Here is an 18,167-nt window from a genome sequence, read left to right on the forward strand (position 1 = left end):
GGTTGTTTCTAACCAACGCAGAATTAACCTACTTGTACCTACTCCTTGCAGATATGAAATATTCCTTTCTGACTGCTTCAATGAGGACTTTTAAGTAAGCCGGTTAGGTGGATTTTTAAAAAAACTTAAACACAGGCAATTTGTGAAAAAATTAGAATGCTATTTTCTTTTCTTTTTTTTTATTTAATTTATTCATTTTAGCAAGGAGAAGGAGAGAGGGAAAGAGAGAGAGAGAGAGAGAGAGAAGGGGGGAGGAGCTGGAAGCATCAACTCCCATATGTGCCTTGATCAGGCAAGGCCAGGGTTTCGAACCGGTGACCTCAGCATTTCCAGGTCGACGCTTTATCCACTGCGCCACCACAGGTCAGGCTAGAATGCTATTTTCTACTCCAGAGTCATTGGTATCTTTTTTATTGTCTACTTTACCAAAATTTTATTTCTTTGTTAAATGCCTGAAAAGAGAATACCAGAAAATATGAAGCCTAAGTCTTTATTTTACTTGGAAATAGTACTTCTATTTAGGAACATGTAAGTTATTTATTTGCATACAGAACTTCAGTTTAGAATTCCAGAGGTGAATCTACCTCAGGAAAATGAAATGAGAAGAAATGTTATGCATAAGCATTTGAATGTTGCTTTTTGCAGAAGTAATGTTAGGGTTGAAAAGAATCTTTTCCATCTCCCCCCCATTTCTGCCCACCCCAAGTTATAATAGAAAACTGACTAAATAATTCAAGAAGGCTGTGGAACCTGATTTCTCATTTGATTTTTTTTTTAGAAATAAGCTAGCAGCACAATCTACCTTTGCTTCTTTTTCTTTTGGTATTCCTGATTTTACTTTGTCATGTGGCTGATCAAGAGTCAAATTATTCTTCTTTGCTTCACTGTCTTCAAGCAGGGGAACACGGCCGTAACTGTTATCTGTAAAACAAAACCCTACTGAACATAAGTAGGAAACCATTGTTTTGGGTACAATCTGGATGTGTAAAAAGAATATAAAACCAAACCCCTAACTTTAAAGAGTAGAGATTTTAAACAATGAGTTTTTAAAAACTCTTTAAAAAATAGTTACTTGGACAATTTGTATTTGCTCATTTAAATTATGGCATATTTGCTTCACATTTGTTTCTTTCATTCCCACTAACACACAAAACCTTTACTCTACCAAAATCAGTGGTATATAAAATGTATAAAATTTTGAAAACCAGAATTCTGTTCTTTGCAGTTTAACTATGAGAAATTGTAATTAGACTTTTTAGATGTCATATTTTCAGGTATGCATTTCTTGTTTAAAATACTCATTTGCTTGATATTAAATATCAGTTAGCTTGATATTTACTGACAGATATGTATATACATTTACTGCTTATTAAACTACTCCAAGCTTACTACAGAAAAATCAGAAAATGCCCACATGCCAAAAAGAATGAAAAAATAAAAGCCACCCATAATATTTATCATCTGTGTTATTTCTGTTAGCATTTTGGTTTATATTTTACCAGTTTTTCATATATCCACATAAGAATCCTTTTTTTTTGCTTAGTAAAAAATAGTATTTATTTTTGTATCCTGTTTTGCTCATTTTGTAATATATCATGAGTAAATGTCATGTTAATAAGTTAATATATTGCCTGACCAGGTGGTGGCGCAGTGGATAGAGAGACAGACTGGGACACTGTCACTCGCTCTGCTGTACCCCCCCCCCCTCCACCAAAGCACATATGAGAAAGCAATCAATGAACAATTAAGGAGCCGCAATGAAGAGTTGATGCTTCTCATCTCTCTCCCGTCCTGTCTGTCCCTGTCTCTCTCTCCTTCTGTCACACACACACACACAAATTAATCTATTATCATCATTCTTCTTGGCTACACAGCTGTTCATTATATGGGTGACTGTAATTTGGACATTTCTTTACTTCTAGTTTTTCATTAGAAATTACGCTGTGATGAGCATCCTTGATACATATCTTTGAGTACTTGAACAAGTATTTTCTTATGTTATAGTCTTAGAATTTAAACTTTTTGTTTAAAAAGTACAAACATTTTAAAAAGCTTTTGCTATTTATTGGCAAATTGTCTTTTAGGAAGTTTTATCACCTTAGAGGTCTTCCATAGAGAGTATATGAATATCCATTTTGCCATATCCTGAAAGTGTTCATTTCTTAAATAAACATAAGTAAATCAGAGAAACAATAGAGAAATAAAATAGAAAAATGACTTCCACCTTTGTCTAGAAGTGGTTCAAGAAATACATAAAAAATTAGCATGAACATACCTCGACTGGAATTTACAAGAAGTAACTGTGATTTTAGCTTGTCAATAATAATTTGTTGAAGTAATAGCTGTTCCTGTTGCTCACGTATTCTCTGCTCATAGTTTTCAGTCTGCTAACATAAAAATCAGTTAGCTTGATATTTACTGACAGATATGTATATACATTTACTGCTTATTAATAATATGTAGATATGAGGTGCTCATATTGCTATTTCCCAAGTATTGAACATTTACTGATGAGCTAAAAGCTGGCTCCAGTAATGTATTTATAATCATTACTAACATCTGTGATTTAAAACACTTGAAACACTGCAAAATTTTAAAAATCATCTTAAAGAATTTCAGTTAAGAGTTCAACATATGGGCCCTGGCCGGTTGGTTCAGTGGATAGAAAGTTGGCCTGGCATGCAGAAGTCTGGGTTCAATCCCCAGTCAGGGAACACCTGGGAAGTGACCATCTGCTTCTCTTCCCCTCCCTCTCCTGTTCTTTCTTCCCCTCTCACAACCAGTGCCTCAGCTGGTTTGAGCATTGGCCTCAGGTGCTGAGGATAGCTTGGTACTACTCGAGTATTGGCCCCGAATGGGGTTGCAGCATGGATCCCAGTCAGGGGTCATGAGGGAGTCTATCTCCCTTCCTCTTACTTTAGAAAAAAAAAAAGAGTTCAACATATGGTTTTTTGGTCATTCAATTAGGTTTAAAATTGTAATTTAGCATTTAACCCTATTGATAACAAAAAAGACACAAATAATAAAATAATGTTATATAAAAGCTTTCTTTTTTAATTTTTATTTATTTATTCATTTTAGAGGAGAGGGGGGGGAGGAGCAGGAAGCATCAACTCCCATATGTGCCTTGACCAGGCAAGCCCAGGGTTTTGAACCGGTGACCTCAGCATTTCCAGGTCGACACTTTATCCACTGTGCCACCACAGGTCAGGCTGAAAGCTTTCTTATAAAAGACTCACTAACTTAAAAAAAGGTAAGATTTCATGTCTTCTAAATAATCACACTTTTAAAATTAATTTTAGAGAACAAAATGAAAAAAAGAAAATAGGTATAACTAAGACTTTATGAATACTGAAGGGACATACATGTACAAATTATAAAATTCTACTGATCATAAACTTCCTTTCTAAAAGTTTTAAGAAGTCAAGGAAATAGTGGATAGCTTAGATACCACAATTTCCCTTGTGTGTTGAATCCATTAATTTTGCTATTTTATTGCAATGGCTGTGTGAATTAAGCAATGAAAGAAGACAGTTTGCATTAGAGAATACAGATATTGTACACCAGGGGTCCCCAAACTATGGCCTGCGGACCACATGTGGCCCCCTGAGGCCATTTATCTGGCCCCCACCGCACTTCCGGAAGGGGCACCTCTTTCACTGGTGGTCAGTGAGAGGAGCACAGTTTGTGGTGGCGCTGCAAAGCGCAGCGTCGCTCACATACAGTACTACTTCTGGTGACGCGGGATGCACGCGTCAGGGCTTCGGAAGCGCGTCATATCACTTGTTACGGCTAGCAGTGACACATATGGAACCAGACACTGACCATCTCATTAGCCAAAAGCAGGCCCATAGTTCCCATTGAAATACTGGTCAGTTTGTTGATTTAAATTTACTTGTTCTTTATTTTAAATATTGTATTTGTTCCCGTTTTGTTTTTTTACTTTAAAATAAGATAGGTGCAGTGTGCATAGGGATTTGTTCATAGGTTTTTTTTATAGTCTGGCCCTCCAACGGTCTGAGGGACAGTGAACTGGCCCCCTGTGTAAAAAGTTTGGGGACCCCTGCTGTACACCTTCAAGCAAATTTAAATATATTGCATTAACATTACCAAACTAGTACAGTTTTAAAAATATATTACCAAATATAATAGAGAATTCTTTACCAATTTCTATCACCAGAGAAATAAATAAATGACTAAATTTTAAATTTCTTGATATGTGAGATGGGGCCTTAATAATCTTATAATGTCCTTTAATAGATACTAAATATTTGATTTTGAATTGATTCTTAATCAAAGTTCAAAATCAGAAAAGCTCTATTGTTTTCAGAGTTCAATAAGCCTACCGTTCTCTACAAATCACACAGTTGTTCCTAGAGTCCCAAAACAAATTAGCTTAAGAAACTAAAGCAGCCTGACCAAGCAGTGGCGCAGTGGATAGAGCGCCGGACTGGGAAGCAGAGGACTCAGGTTCGAAACCCTGAGATTGCCGGCATGAGTGTGGGTTCATCTGGTTTGAGCAAGGCTCACCAGCGTAAGCCCAAAGTCGCTGGCTTGAGCAAGGGGTCACTTGGTCTGCTGTAGCCCCCTGGACAAGGCACATATGAGAAAGCAATCAATGAATAACTAAGGTGCTACAATGAAGAATTGATGCTTCTCATCTCTGTCCCTTCCTGTCTATCTGTTCCTATCTGTCCTTCTATCTGTCTTTCTCTGTCCTTCTCTCCCCCCCCCCTCTCTCTCACACACACACACACAAAGAAATTAAAGCAAAAAATCCCCAAACATTTTCCCATATAAAAGACAAAATTTTATAATACATTTTAAACAGAACTGGCAGAGCTATAAATAATGCAAGTGATGTGCATGCCTGATTGTAGTCTTATGTAACATGACAATCCCATAGAGCTCTGCGAGGTAACTTATATATAGGAGGTACTTCAACCATGCTGACTGAAAAAGAAAAAACCAAGGAAATAAAGAATTTAAGTTAAAAAATATCCAAGTAAATTTCATTATGAATAGAACAGATCTGTGAGTTCACCTGGACCATATGTCTTATGACAATAAGTAAAAAGAAAAAAGTAAAGTAAATAAAGAATTCAAGTTAAAAGATATCCAAGTAAATTTCATTATGAATAGAACAGATTTTGTGAGTTCACCTGGACCATATGTTTTATAATGATAAGTATCTGAAATAAACCCTAGATACTAAAATCCAGTCTAGGGTCAGGCTTTCTCTGATATGACATCTTATTCCTCCATAAATTTATGTAAAAGGCCCTCGAATGAGTGGGTGACTGAAAGAAGGATTCAAATGTCTATAGCAAATTCTACAATACCTTAAATTTAGCTGGGCTACACACACAGCCACCGGGGCTGAGGAAATCAGCAAACTCATTGATGTTAGTCCTTTCCATCTATTTCTGTGTATTCAGAAATTTCTCAACAGAACTCAAGGCTCATCCCAAACACTGACCAATAATTAATTACCCATCCTTTCACTATACTTTGATAGGTATGTACATTCTACTATCCAGGCATTAGGTAACTAGTACAAAAAACTTAGCAAGTTAGAGATAGACACAGAATAAATGTATTATTATTTAAGCCTTAGTCCATTCTCCATCTATTATATACACATTTTCCTCATCTTATGAAAACCAATTGACCAGTATTTTCCTTTGGAACCAACTCAGAACGCTGTACCAGGTAATTATCATCTTCTAGTCCCTGGCTTATAAACATACTTTTGCACATCTGCACATATTGTAATAAATAGATAATGCTGAAAATGTGTTAACTTGAAAAAAAATCAATAAATCAACAATTATTTCAAAATGAAGTTTTGAACTATTTCTTGGATCACTTGATATAAACTCAAGCAAATTCTGCAATAATTTAAAAATTAGTAATTTGGAAGTATAGCAGGGGAAACAGAATAGCAAAGGTCCATGTTCTCTCACTGCTCTTTCCACATACGTACATTACAAAAGTAACAATATTCTAGTCTAATTGTTTATATATCTAATTTCCTTTTAAACTATGATCTCAAGGGCAAAGACTAGTCCTGACACCCAGAGTGTAGCAGAGTGCCTGGCACATATTGAGATGCTCTGTAAACACTACTTGAAGAAATAAACTACTACTGACTGAAGAAGTATCAGAGAAATAGATTATGCCTTCAGAAGTGACCTGAAGGAACAGAGAAAAGGCTTTGCTTATACTTCTGTAAGGAAAAAAGAAAAAATGCACAGACATGGTGACTCAGTGAAAAAGACAAAAGGTAGTTTAAGAATACAGATGCAAATTATAGGCAATATCTGAAATTATTTTTTAATAAAAGGGAAACTTATACCATCAAAAAATAAGGTTCAAGAAGAGAAAATACTTATTCAGAAAATATTTAAAACCAATTGGCCAGTAGGCTGTGAGAGGGGAAGTCCAGAGAATTATTATATCAAATTAGAAAGTAATCAATAGAATTCAGTTTATTTGCTATGTTTGGAAACTAAAAGAAACAAAGTTTTTGAATTTTTCTTTCAAAAAGTGTTTTTTAAATTAAATTCTTTTGCTCACTAAACAGATCTGAATAAACTTATAACCTGAGAAGCCCTTTTAAAAGGTCAGGTATTTATTGCACTGTCACAATATTAAAAAAAATTACAATGTTAGTATATTCCGGCACTATCAAAGACCCCATAAAACAGAAAAATCACTAACAACCACATTGAAAATGTACAACAGCAATGTCTTGTCAACACTTCTGTACAGAGCACAGACATGACAGCTAAAACAGACAGAAGAGAAGATGCTTTTGACAGCCAGTGTGTGTGAATGATTCTTTGAGTCAGATGGCAGCAACAAGTTACCAACTAAGAAATCTGCATGACAACTAACCATCCATCTGTATCAAACACCATCTGGCCAAGATGACTCTGGCTTCTGTGTATTTGACACGCCTTCCAATTCTAAAGACTAGCAAAACAAGTGGTCTACCAGCATCGAAAGAGGCAAAACAGGTACTTAGGTACTTGTGCTACAATGCACTTTGTATTCTTTCTTAGTGTTCAAAAGTAAAACTTAAAACAATGGTGATCAAATATAGTACACATCTTAAATTTATTAAAAATGGTTGTCTCTACACACTCTCGACTATCACAAATAAATGAAAAGCTTAAGAAATGTCCCTTTATTCAGTAAAAATCTGAATCTATCTTCAAAACTATGGCAGCATATTTTCCATAATTTTGGACATACAGCTGCTCAAGTGTTCATGAGTTTCATAAATTAGAGTTCTATAAAATGAATTTTTTCCTATTCCTGACATTGAAAATTTTCATTTTTCATATTTTCCAAAGCACTTATTTCCTAGATGAAGAAAAAAAATCTAGTGTCCTTACCTATAATACTCTAAATCAGTGGTTCTCAAAGTGTGCACCAGGGTGCACTGGTGTGCCCTAGAAGATTTCCAGGTGCGCCCTATGGTATTCCAGAGAAATATGTGCCTGTTGGGGACCAAATAACCAAGAGGGTTTTTGGAGTTTAGATTTTTGGGAGATAGAGGTGTAAGCTGACAGTCTGCCCAAACCCCCTACCTCACTTGCCTGATTAGGTTGCAAAAGGCTGTTAAGCTGTGGTGCTGGATTGTTTACACTAGCCCCCATGTTCCCTGGAAAGACTGGAGGCAAGTTTCTTCTATCCTTTGTTTGGTGTAAAGTTAAGATGATATGTATGGTGGGGGTTTTCTGCACTTGGTAAAATTCTTGAGTTGCCTTGGAAACATGATCAAAGATCTTATTGATTTGCTAATGGCCCACTTTTCCCTATAAATAAAGCAAGATGTGGTTTTTGGGCATGCTTTGTTCTTGCCAGCAGCAATTCCAGGGCCCTCCTAACCCTGTATTTTCTTAATTCCACGTATTTTCTTAAGTCTGCACCATTCGTACTCAGGACCTGGAAGTACTAGCTGTGATGGTTCGCAGCATGTGCCCAGATATAAAATAAATATAGTTACTCTATTATACCATTTCATTATGGAAATACAGCTCTTTTTGTTAACACATCATTATTATATTTATTATTAACACATCAGTATATTAAAATACACCCAAATAAAATGGATAGATTTCTCAAAACAGCATGATATTGAAGAATCCAATTCTGGAAGTGAGCAAAAGTTAAGTGTAAATAAAATAGGACTTGAAGGCTGATGGGCAGAATTTAATTTATAGTATTTTCCATCACTTAACACTGAACAATACGTTGGATTAGAAACCCATTCATGGAAGCTTCAAGTAATTTTGGTTTAATATTAACAGAAGAAGAACTGACAGCTATATCCATTGATTGTGGATTGATGATGAAACAAAAGGAATTGTCTCTTGAAGCCTTTTGCATTTCTATAAAAGAAGAATATGTGGCAATATCTAAAAAAGCTTTGAACATTTTACTACAATTTTCAACATGCTATTTATGTGAATTAAGATTTTCTACCTTCAACACAATTAAAAGTAAAAAGAGAGGAATTCTTCAATGTATTGATGAGGAAATGAGAGTTTGCCTTTCAAATATATGCTCAAACATTGAAGAAATCACGAGGACACACCAGGCTCATGTTTCTCATAAACACAAGAATGAAAAAACTTAACACATTCGTGCCAGGACCTGCCGAATTTACTAAATCTTACTAAGAATGTATCTATATATATAAAGAGATAACTTTTTTGTCATTTTTTTTATTTTTTAACCCCTCTTTTTATGAATTCTAAAAAGCATAACTCAAAATATGTAACATAAAAATATTTTTTAATGTCAGAATAAATTTAATTTTGTTGTATTTATTTTGTTTAATTACCATAAAAGCACGCTTGGACTTTATATTTTTTTCTTTAATATTTGACTTAATTATTATAACATATTTCTCAGAAATTTGTATATAGTACGCCTACAATTATTTGTAGAATTTTAAATGCACCCCAACTTCAAAAAGTTTGAGAACCACTGCTCTAAATAGATCATTTATCTCTTCTTGAACATTGTCTCTTCTCATTCCCAAGAACTAATCTCAATATTCTGAAAAATACCAGTTTGCCAAATATTAAAAAAAGGAATGAAATTATTAATGAATTAAATGAATGAATAAAAAAAATAGTCTCAATTTAAAAATCTTTTCATATTGTTCCAAGATTAACAAAGAGAACAGAAGCCTTACTGAAGAATTTGTTTGGCTACCAGAAATGTTCTAAATAGGCAACTCCACAGTTCATGAAGGAAGATAAATAAATATTAATTATCCCAATACAGAGCACTTTAGAAACAGATTAATTGTCTTATCTTGACACTTTGGTACACTAAACATCAACTTCAATTTTAAGTTAATAAAAATGAGATTGCATAGGATTAGCAACTCAGAGATCCTGGTTTACACAGCTCATTCCTCAGCCATTATCTGCTATGTACTCATACAACCAGGTAGAAGTCCTGTCCTCCCTTGCAGTACCAAGATTTATTTAGGCTAGAGCTACAATATGACAGATCAAATTATCCCATTTGCTTATCTATTATTAGGTGACAGTGCTGCCACCAATTTCATAGCATGTCAAATGGTAAACTAAGACAAACTATTTTTTATTTTACAATCTTGTGTTTTGGCTCTGATTAATTTACTTAGTCTCCTTTGGCCTTGGTTTCTTTCTCTTTGAAATGAAAATAATGTTTACCTGAAGGATTGAAGGAGATGGCACGTACAATATCTGGTACGTAGTCTAAACTGTATTGGCAAAGCATTGACCTGGAATGCCAAGGTTGCTGGTTTGAAACCCTAGGCTTGCCTGGTCAAGGTACATACAGGAAGCGACTATGAATTGAGGCTTTCCGCTCTTCTCTCAACATCTTTCTCTCTCTCTTTCCTCTCTCTAAAATGAATAAATAAAATCTTGAAAAAAAATCTGGCACAGAATAAGCTCCTTGCAACTATTATTATTAATTCCTTTCCTTTAATAGTTAACAAGGTATCTACATAATATCTATTACCATAGCATGTAGTGCATACATCCATTAACTACAGCTCTGATTACCACTGAACAAAGGTGATTTGTCACCAGACTTACCACACAACCACCCCATGCTCTAAGCCAGTTTTCTCAGTCTTTCTTCTAGTTCATCATAACCTAGGACTCAGAAGTTTCTTTTTGAGAAATCAAAGTGGTATCTCCATTGAATTAAAAATATTCCATCAAGCAAAAACAACAAAAAACTGGTTGTTCAAAGTTTACAAAGAAAGTTCTTAAAGCCTATAAAAAACAGGCTCAAAAATGATTAAGGAATTAATGGCTGTTAAAAAATAAAAAAGTAGCATGCTTGTTGAAAAAAATGCCAACAACAAAATGTCCACCATCCCCACCACAACAAAAACCAAGATATGCATAATGTAAAAAGTGAGATAGGGAGAGAGACAGAGGGTGGAAGCTGGAATCATCAACTCATAGTAGTTGCTTCTCGTATGTGCATTGACTGGGCAGGCCCAGGGATTTGAACTGGCGACCTCAGTATTCCAGGTCAACAATTTATCCACTGTGCCACCATAGGTCAGGCTATATGTATCTTACTTTGTTGTTGTTGTTGTTGTTGTTGTTGTTGTGACAGAGAGAGAGAGGGACAGATAGGGACAGACAGGAAGGGAGAGGGATGAGAAGCATCAATTTTTTGTTGTGGCACCTTAGTTATTCATTGACTGCTTTCTCACATGTGCCTTGACTGGGGGTGGAGGAGAAGAGGCTACAGCAGAGCGAGTGACCCCTTGCTTAAGTAGCAACCTTGAGCTCAAGCCAGTGACCTTGGGCTTCAAGCCAGTGACCTTTGTTTGGGCTCAAGCCAGTGACCATGGGGTTATGACTATGATCCCATGCTCAAGCCAGCAAGTTGCTCCAACTGGTGAGCCCGTGCTCAAGTTGGATGAGTCTACACTCAAGCTGGTGACCTTGGGGTTTTGAAACCTGGGTCCTCCGCATCCCAGTCTAATGCTCCATCCACTGTGCCACCGCCTTGTCAGGCTGTATCTTACTATTTTAAAAATGAGAATTTTTTTTTGTAACCAAGTTTTTCAACAACACATTATCATCATATGATCATTTCACTGAATATTTACTATGCATCAGAATCAGAGAGCTTTATATTCTTTATCTCGTTTATTCCTTACACTAGCCTTTTGAGGAGATTACAGATGAGAAAACTGAGGCACAAAGAGGTACAAAATAACATTCCCAAAGTTTCTAAGTAGGTATTAGAGCTGGGATTTGAATTCAAGTTTGCCTTACCACAAAGCCCAAGGCCCTAAATAACCACTAGTTCTACAAATGTCCTCTCTTTGATATATATACACACACACACACACACACACACACACACACACACACACACACACACTCCCCTTAGGCAATATGATCCCAAATGACAGGTCATATGCAGTCTCTCAAATTTCTTTTTTTAGTTCAGACTTCTTCTCTGAGCTCTAGATCTATGTGGCCAAGTACTACTGGACAAGCACTTCAAATTTTACTTATGCAAAACTAATAATTCTCCTCTCCAACTATCTCAACCCCTCAAATCTCACCACCTGCCCTGCTCCCTTAAAAATCAGTTGTTATTTTTTGCTAGAATTCCTTCTCTATCTGGCACCATTATCTATACAGAAAGTTATAGCCATACTTGACATCTACTTGTTCTATAGCCAATCCATTATATGTCAATTTTAATCTTAAATATCTCTCAAATCTATCTACTTTTCCATCTCCAGTGTAGCCATCACAGCCATAATAAACGACTGCAATAGTCTAACTGTTCTCCTTAAATCTATTAGCCAATTCATTCTCTATACACTAGCTATTGCATTCTTTGAAAAAGGCAAATATAACACTCATTCTTCCCCCCACAAAATCGCACATGACTTCCTACTGCTCATATGATAAAGAACCAAAGATTCTCAGTATGGTCTCTAAGATTCTACACAGTCTTGCCCTTGACTCTTCTCACTGCACTATTTCCCTTGTACTCTCATGTCTTTTAGGCCCACAGGTCTTTAAAACATAGGTCCTTATACCTGAAAAGCATCCTAACCCCCAACCCAGCCCTTTCAAAAATCGCTTCATAAAGATTATGTTCGCTGACCTTCTAGGTTAGGCCAAGTCCCTAACAGACATTCGAATAGCAGTTTCCCTTTCTTCCTGATACTTATCAGATTTTGAAACTTGACATTTCTGAGACTTTTTGACTAGTCCCTGCTTTACCAGACTGTGCCACCATTCCACAAGGCAGAGCATGTCTGCTTATCATTGTAGATCCAATACCTAAAGCAGTCCCTGTGTTATAATATACTGAATAAAGTGCTCAAAATAATTTTGAGCATAAATAATTTAAATTTTCCTAATTATTAATGGATCTTCTTGAACCTAGCATACCTGTCTGAAAGTTTTGACAGGACATATTTCTGGAAATAAAAAACTGGAACAAAGGATACACACATTTAAATTATGATAGGTAGAAAATGAATCTGTGGCAATGTACTAACAACTACAACAGAAGGAATAAGGCTTTGATTAGAAACAGCCAGAAGCACCTTTATTTTAATACTTGTAGCTTTGGTAGGAAAAAAACCAGAGTGAACCGCTCTGTTTCCAGCAATACTTTACAAAGATAAATATGTTTTGGGGGAACAAAAAAAGCAAAAAAATAAAAAGGGTGGTAAACAATGAGGTCATTTACACTTTAAGTGAAAGTAAAGGCATTAAAAAAGTAAAATAGTACCTATAAGAAAGGCATTTTATGCTGTCACACAATCCTTTTAAAACATGTTTTACAAGATTTAGAGGAAACATAAGCCTTTAGATTGATAGTTAATATTTCAGATGGTCAAGACTAGCTCTAGAAGAAAGCAATCTGACAAGACAGACCTTAAGACTTTATGTTTATTGTCAGAAAAACGTTTGGATCTGTAATTTATGATAAAGAGACGGAGCACAATCAAATTTAGTTATCCTAGACTCACTGGTTAGTGTCCTTCCCCTTCATTATCAGTACAAAGAAAAAGCAATTTATAGCACAGCACCTGAACTATCTTAGAATTAAGATTTCTTTCTACACATAGGACATTGTTGATTTTTCTCTTTTAATGAAGAACTGGGCAGGAAGAGCCAAATTCATTTTATTCTGTATTTCTCTTCTTAACAAAGAGATTTATATTTTACTTACATAATACAAAGGATCCTGGGACAAGCAGATTAGCTATATCCATATTTCTGTAACTTAATCATATATGAATATAATAAGCTGACTTTTAAATGACAGTTTTAAAATTTTCAGATGTTTTTATTATTTTATCACTGATTCTTCTCTAAGAAAGATGGTCAAAGAAGCAATAAAGGGTACTTAACTCTTTATTAACATATTTGTTTTCCCCCATAGAATAGTGGAAGAAACGGATGACAGGCAAGTTGGTAATGTAATAAAACTGATTGCATATTTAATTCCACATTATGGAATCTTGTAATATTTGAACTCTCCAGGCAACTTTAACTTAGCCATAAGATGTGGCAAAGACTGCTAATTATTCTCCCATATCTTGAATACAGTCTTATTCTCATTCTTTTTTTTTTAGTAATACTACATATTTACTGGGCATAGGGAATATATTTATCAGCCTTTCCAACTACCAGGTATGACCATGTAACTAAGTCCTGGCAAAGGATGTGAACAGAAGTGAGCTGTACAAATTCTGGACCACATCACTAAAAGGAAGCTGCCTGTTCTTCTCTTCTCTGCTTTTCTCTGTTTCTCTTTTTCTCTCTCTTCCTCTCCCTCTCCAATAGCAGGGAAATGGTAAAAAGTAGAGCAGCTACTGTGATTCCAGTGATATAAACCATATTTTGAGGATTCTCAAGCTGCCTTAACCAGACCGGTCTGCTCACTTCTGGACTGTTATGAGTGAAAAATAAACTTCCATCTTATTAAACCGCAATATTTCTTGGTCCCTTTGTAAGAACAGCTTATCCGATACAATAACTAATTCAGAGGCCAAGCCAACTCTATCACAGCCCTATGTAACAGTCCCTTATTCTGTAAGCTTATTAAAAGTTGTCTATATCAAGGGCTACAGAGATTTAAAAACTCCTCTGTTTTGTAAATCACAAGACCTCTCAGTGTGAATACATAAGAGTTCTTATAAAGAGAAGGAAGTAGGCCTGACGGGGCGGTACACAGTGGATAGAGCATCGGACTGGGATGCAGAAGACCCAGGTTCAAGACCCCAAGGTCGCTAGCTTGAGCGAGCGCTCATCTGGTTTGAGCAAAAACTCACCAGCCTGAGCCCAAGGTCGCTGACTCGAGCAAGGGGTTACTCGGTCTGCTGAAGGCCCGCGGTCAAGGCACGTATGAGAAGGCAATCAATGAACAATTAAGGTGTTGCAATGCGCAACAAAAAACTAATGATTGATGCTTCTCATCTCTCCGTTCCTGTCTGTCTGTCCCTGTCTGTCCCTCTCTCTGACTCTCTCTCTGTCTCTGTAAAAAAAAAAAAAAAAAAAAAAAAGGAAGCAGAATAAGCAATATTAGACTGTGAACCCTTTAAGTGCATTCTCTATGTTTTATTTACCTTTGAATCATAGGTGTTTTTTTTTAATATTTTTCTGAAGCTAGAAGCTGGGAGGCAGTCAGCCAGACTCCCACATTCGCCTGACTGGGATCCACCTGGCATGCCCACCGGGGGTAATGCTCTGCCCCTCTGGGGCGTTGCTCCGTTTTGCTTGGAGCCATTCTAGCGCCTGCGGAGGAGGCCATGGAGCCATCCTCAGTGCCCAGGCCAACTTTGCTCCAATGGAGCCTTGGCTGCAGGAGGGGAAGACAGAGACAGAGAGCAAGGAGAGGGGAAAGGGTGGAGAAGCAGATGGGTGCTTCTCCTGAGTGCTCTGACCCCTGACCAGGAATCGAACCCAAGACTTTCACACACCGGGCCGACGCTCTACCGCTGAGCCAACTGGCCAGGACCCTATTTTTTTTTTTAGTGTGTGTGTGTGAGAGAGACAGACAGAAAAAGGGACAGATAAGGACAGACAGGAAGGGAGAGAGATGAGAAGCACCAATTCTTCATTGTGGCTCCTTAATCTCCTTAGTTGTTCATTGATTACCTTCTCATATGTGCCTTGACTGAGAGCCTGCAGCAGAGCGAGTGACCCCTTGCTCAAGCCAGTGACCTTGTACTCAAGCCAGCAACCTTGGACTTCAGGCCAGCGACCCAGCGCTCAAGCTGGTGAGCCCGCGCTCAAACCAGATGAGCCCATGCTCAAGCCAGTAACCTTGGGGTTTCGAACCTGGGTCCTCCGTATCCCAGTCTGATGCTCCACCCACTGTGCCACTGCCTGGTCAGGTACAGGTATTTCTTATGTGCCTGGAACATCCTAAATTGTCATAGGATGAGTAGAAGAAATAGCAAAAGCAAGTTTTACATTCTACCTTTTTGGAAAGAGATGTATGGATCATAAAGTCAGAATACATCCAAGAAAAGAAGAGACTATATTAGATTTGTAGCAATGGAAAGAAAACAGGTTGAAAACCTGAAATGGGATATAATTTAGCTAGGTTATTTTAATGAAAATGGAGTTTAGAATCAATAAACCTAGTTTCAGTATTGATTCTGCCACTTACGTTGAAAAACTAACTTTACTGAATATCACTTTCTTGATTTGAAAATGGGGGTAACAATGCTGACTTGGTAGGGCTAAGAGGATTTACATATAAATTTAAAGTGTGTAACACTTTACTAGACACTTAGACTGGAGGGTGTAAGACAAACGATGTGAAGGTATGGTGGCAGGACTGCCTAGGCATAACAATGGAAAATTTGGTACAGAAAAGAGAAAAACACTACTTAGGGGCCAGGGAACATAAATACACTTGATGGTCAAGAGTATGACACCAGTAGTAGTATGAGAGATCATTCTATGAAACTTATGTGATGTAATTTAGGATAAATAAAAGGCAGCTTCTAAAACTTATCACTTCCTTGAAATGGTACAGGTGAGAAAAAATAATGAATATATGAGTTCAGGTTTGACATTCAATTTAATATGCCATCCAAGTGGAAATGAGATACATGGATCTAGAGCTCAGAAAGTAGGTCTGGAGTAAGAAGACAAATTTAGAAGTCACTCTCATAGGTATCTGAAGCCACAGGAAAAGATGAGAGAGCTCCTATAAGAATATAAAGAAGCAAAGAATGTCTTAAAAAGTTATTATTTAGTGGCCTGGTACTAACAAAAGGGATTGAGGAAGTGGGGCTCAAGAGGGTATGAGAAAAATGCAGCATGGTATCTGGAATGTTAAAGAAAATAATGTTTAAAGAAAGAAGTAGTACAAGGGATATGGACAGCTATAAAACAAAATGAGGCAGCTCAATATGTATAAACTTGAAAGACTATCAATTTTAGACACAGTTATAGACATGAAACCTCTAGCCAAGCAGATTTTTTCAAATCCCCGCTCTCCTAGCTTTACTACTTATTAGTTATATGGTTGTGGGCAAGTTATTTCAGTTCTCTGCACTTGATTTTCCTCATCTGAAAAATGAAAATAATATTTCTTTATAAGATTTGTATAATGATTAAATTAGATGACTGTAAAGCACTTTGACAAAGATAGGTCTCAATAAATCTTAGAGATGACAATGAAGATAAAAACATTAAAAAAATTTTAAAACCTTTTTCAGATGAGCACAATTCCATTTCTGATAAAATGATTCACATATTCTCAAAGGATATATATCAAATTAGTAACAATGTTCACCCTGGGGGAGTGAGGAAAACAACCATCACTTTATATTATTTATCTTGAATTATTTGCATTTTTTAAAAAGCATGTGCTGCTTTTGCAATCTTGACCAATAATATTTTAAAAATCACTTACCTATCTTGTCTTTATTTCTCTCATTAATCTAAAATACTCAAACACATCTGCTTGACAAAGTGTTGTTAAATGGACGTAGCACACTGACTTCTTAAAGAGGAGCTTACAAGTCTTAAATTATAGTGAACTAGAGGGGACACTGTGACAAGAATGGCTTGGAGTATGAACAGCTAAGTGGAAAAGACTGATGAGTTTCTCAAACTGACGAATGGCAGATAGACAGCAATAAAACAGCTAGTAAATTCTAGGCTACACCAATTCTAATTTTTTGTAACAGATTTCTTAAAAGCTGTGGTAAAATACACATAACATAAAATTTTCCATTTTAACCATTTTAAGTGTACAGTTCTGTGGCATTAAGTACACTTAAATTGTTGTTCACCACCATCCATCTCTAGAACTTCTGCATCTTCCTCAAATGAAACTCTGTATCTGTTAAAACACTAACTCTCCATTCCCCAGGCCCAGCCTCTAGAAACTACCCTACATTCTGTGTCTGTGAATCTGACTAATTGAGCTGTCTCCTAAAAGCAGAATCATTTTTATGGCTGTCTTATTTCACTTAACATAAACTTCAAGGTTTTCAAGGTTCATCTATGTTGTGCAGGTGTCAGATTTCCTTCCTCTTAAAGGCTGGCTAATATTCTATTGTATATAACATAGAGCATTTTGTTTATCCAATCTTTCTGTTAAGGTAGTATTACATTAACTGATTTAGTATATGAACCATCCTTGCATGGCAGGAACAAATCTGATTTGGTCAAGATGTGTAATGCTTGTAATATGCTGCTGAATTAGGTTTGCTAGTATTTTGCAGAGGATTTTTACATTGATATCTGTAAGGAATATTAATATGTAGTCTTCTTTTCTTACAGTGTTTCTGTCTGGCTTTGCTGTCAGGGTAACGCTGCCTTCAGAATGAGTTAGGATGTGTTCTATCCTTTTTTTTTTTTTTTTTTGGAAGAATGTGAGAAACGTTGTTTGTGATTCTTATTTGAATGTTTGATAGAATTCATGAGTGAAGCCTCTAGGTCCTGGGCTTTCTTTGTTGGGAACTTTTTGATTACTGTTTCAATCTCTTCACCAGGTGTATATCTATTAGAGTTTCTATTTTTCATGATTTAGTCTTGGTAGGTTGAGTGTTTCTAGGAAATTGTCCATTTTATCAAGGTATTCCAATTTGTTGGTGTGCAGCTTCTCCAAAGTTGTCCTTT

At 36.3% G+C, this 18,167-nt stretch overlaps 1 protein-coding gene across 12 annotated transcripts in view; it reads right to left on the bottom strand.

The window, feature by feature from the left end:
* TANK (TRAF family member associated NFKB activator) overlaps positions 1-18,167 on the bottom strand; it is a 96,854-nt gene that overhangs the window by 34,298 nt on the left and 44,389 nt on the right. For 6 of the 12 annotated variants that reach the window (XM_066232646.1, XM_066232648.1, XM_066232645.1 and 3 more), the window contains 2 exons: positions 2,276-2,387; positions 803-939 (listed from right to left, as the gene is read on the bottom strand). The exons of 1 other annotated variant lie outside the window; for it this stretch is intronic. In XM_066232646.1, the coding sequence (XP_066088743.1) occupies positions 803-939; positions 2,276-2,387 (249 nt within the window). The remainder of the gene's footprint in view (positions 1-802; positions 940-2,275; positions 2,388-18,167) is intronic. 5 more of the 12 variants (XM_066232653.1, XM_066232651.1, XM_066232652.1 and 2 more) reach the window with 5 other exon arrangements.

The sequence above is a fragment of the Saccopteryx bilineata genome, chromosome 5 (genome assembly GCF_036850765.1).
Source record: "Saccopteryx bilineata isolate mSacBil1 chromosome 5, mSacBil1_pri_phased_curated, whole genome shotgun sequence".
NCBI lineage: Eukaryota > Metazoa > Chordata > Mammalia > Chiroptera > Emballonuridae > Saccopteryx > Saccopteryx bilineata.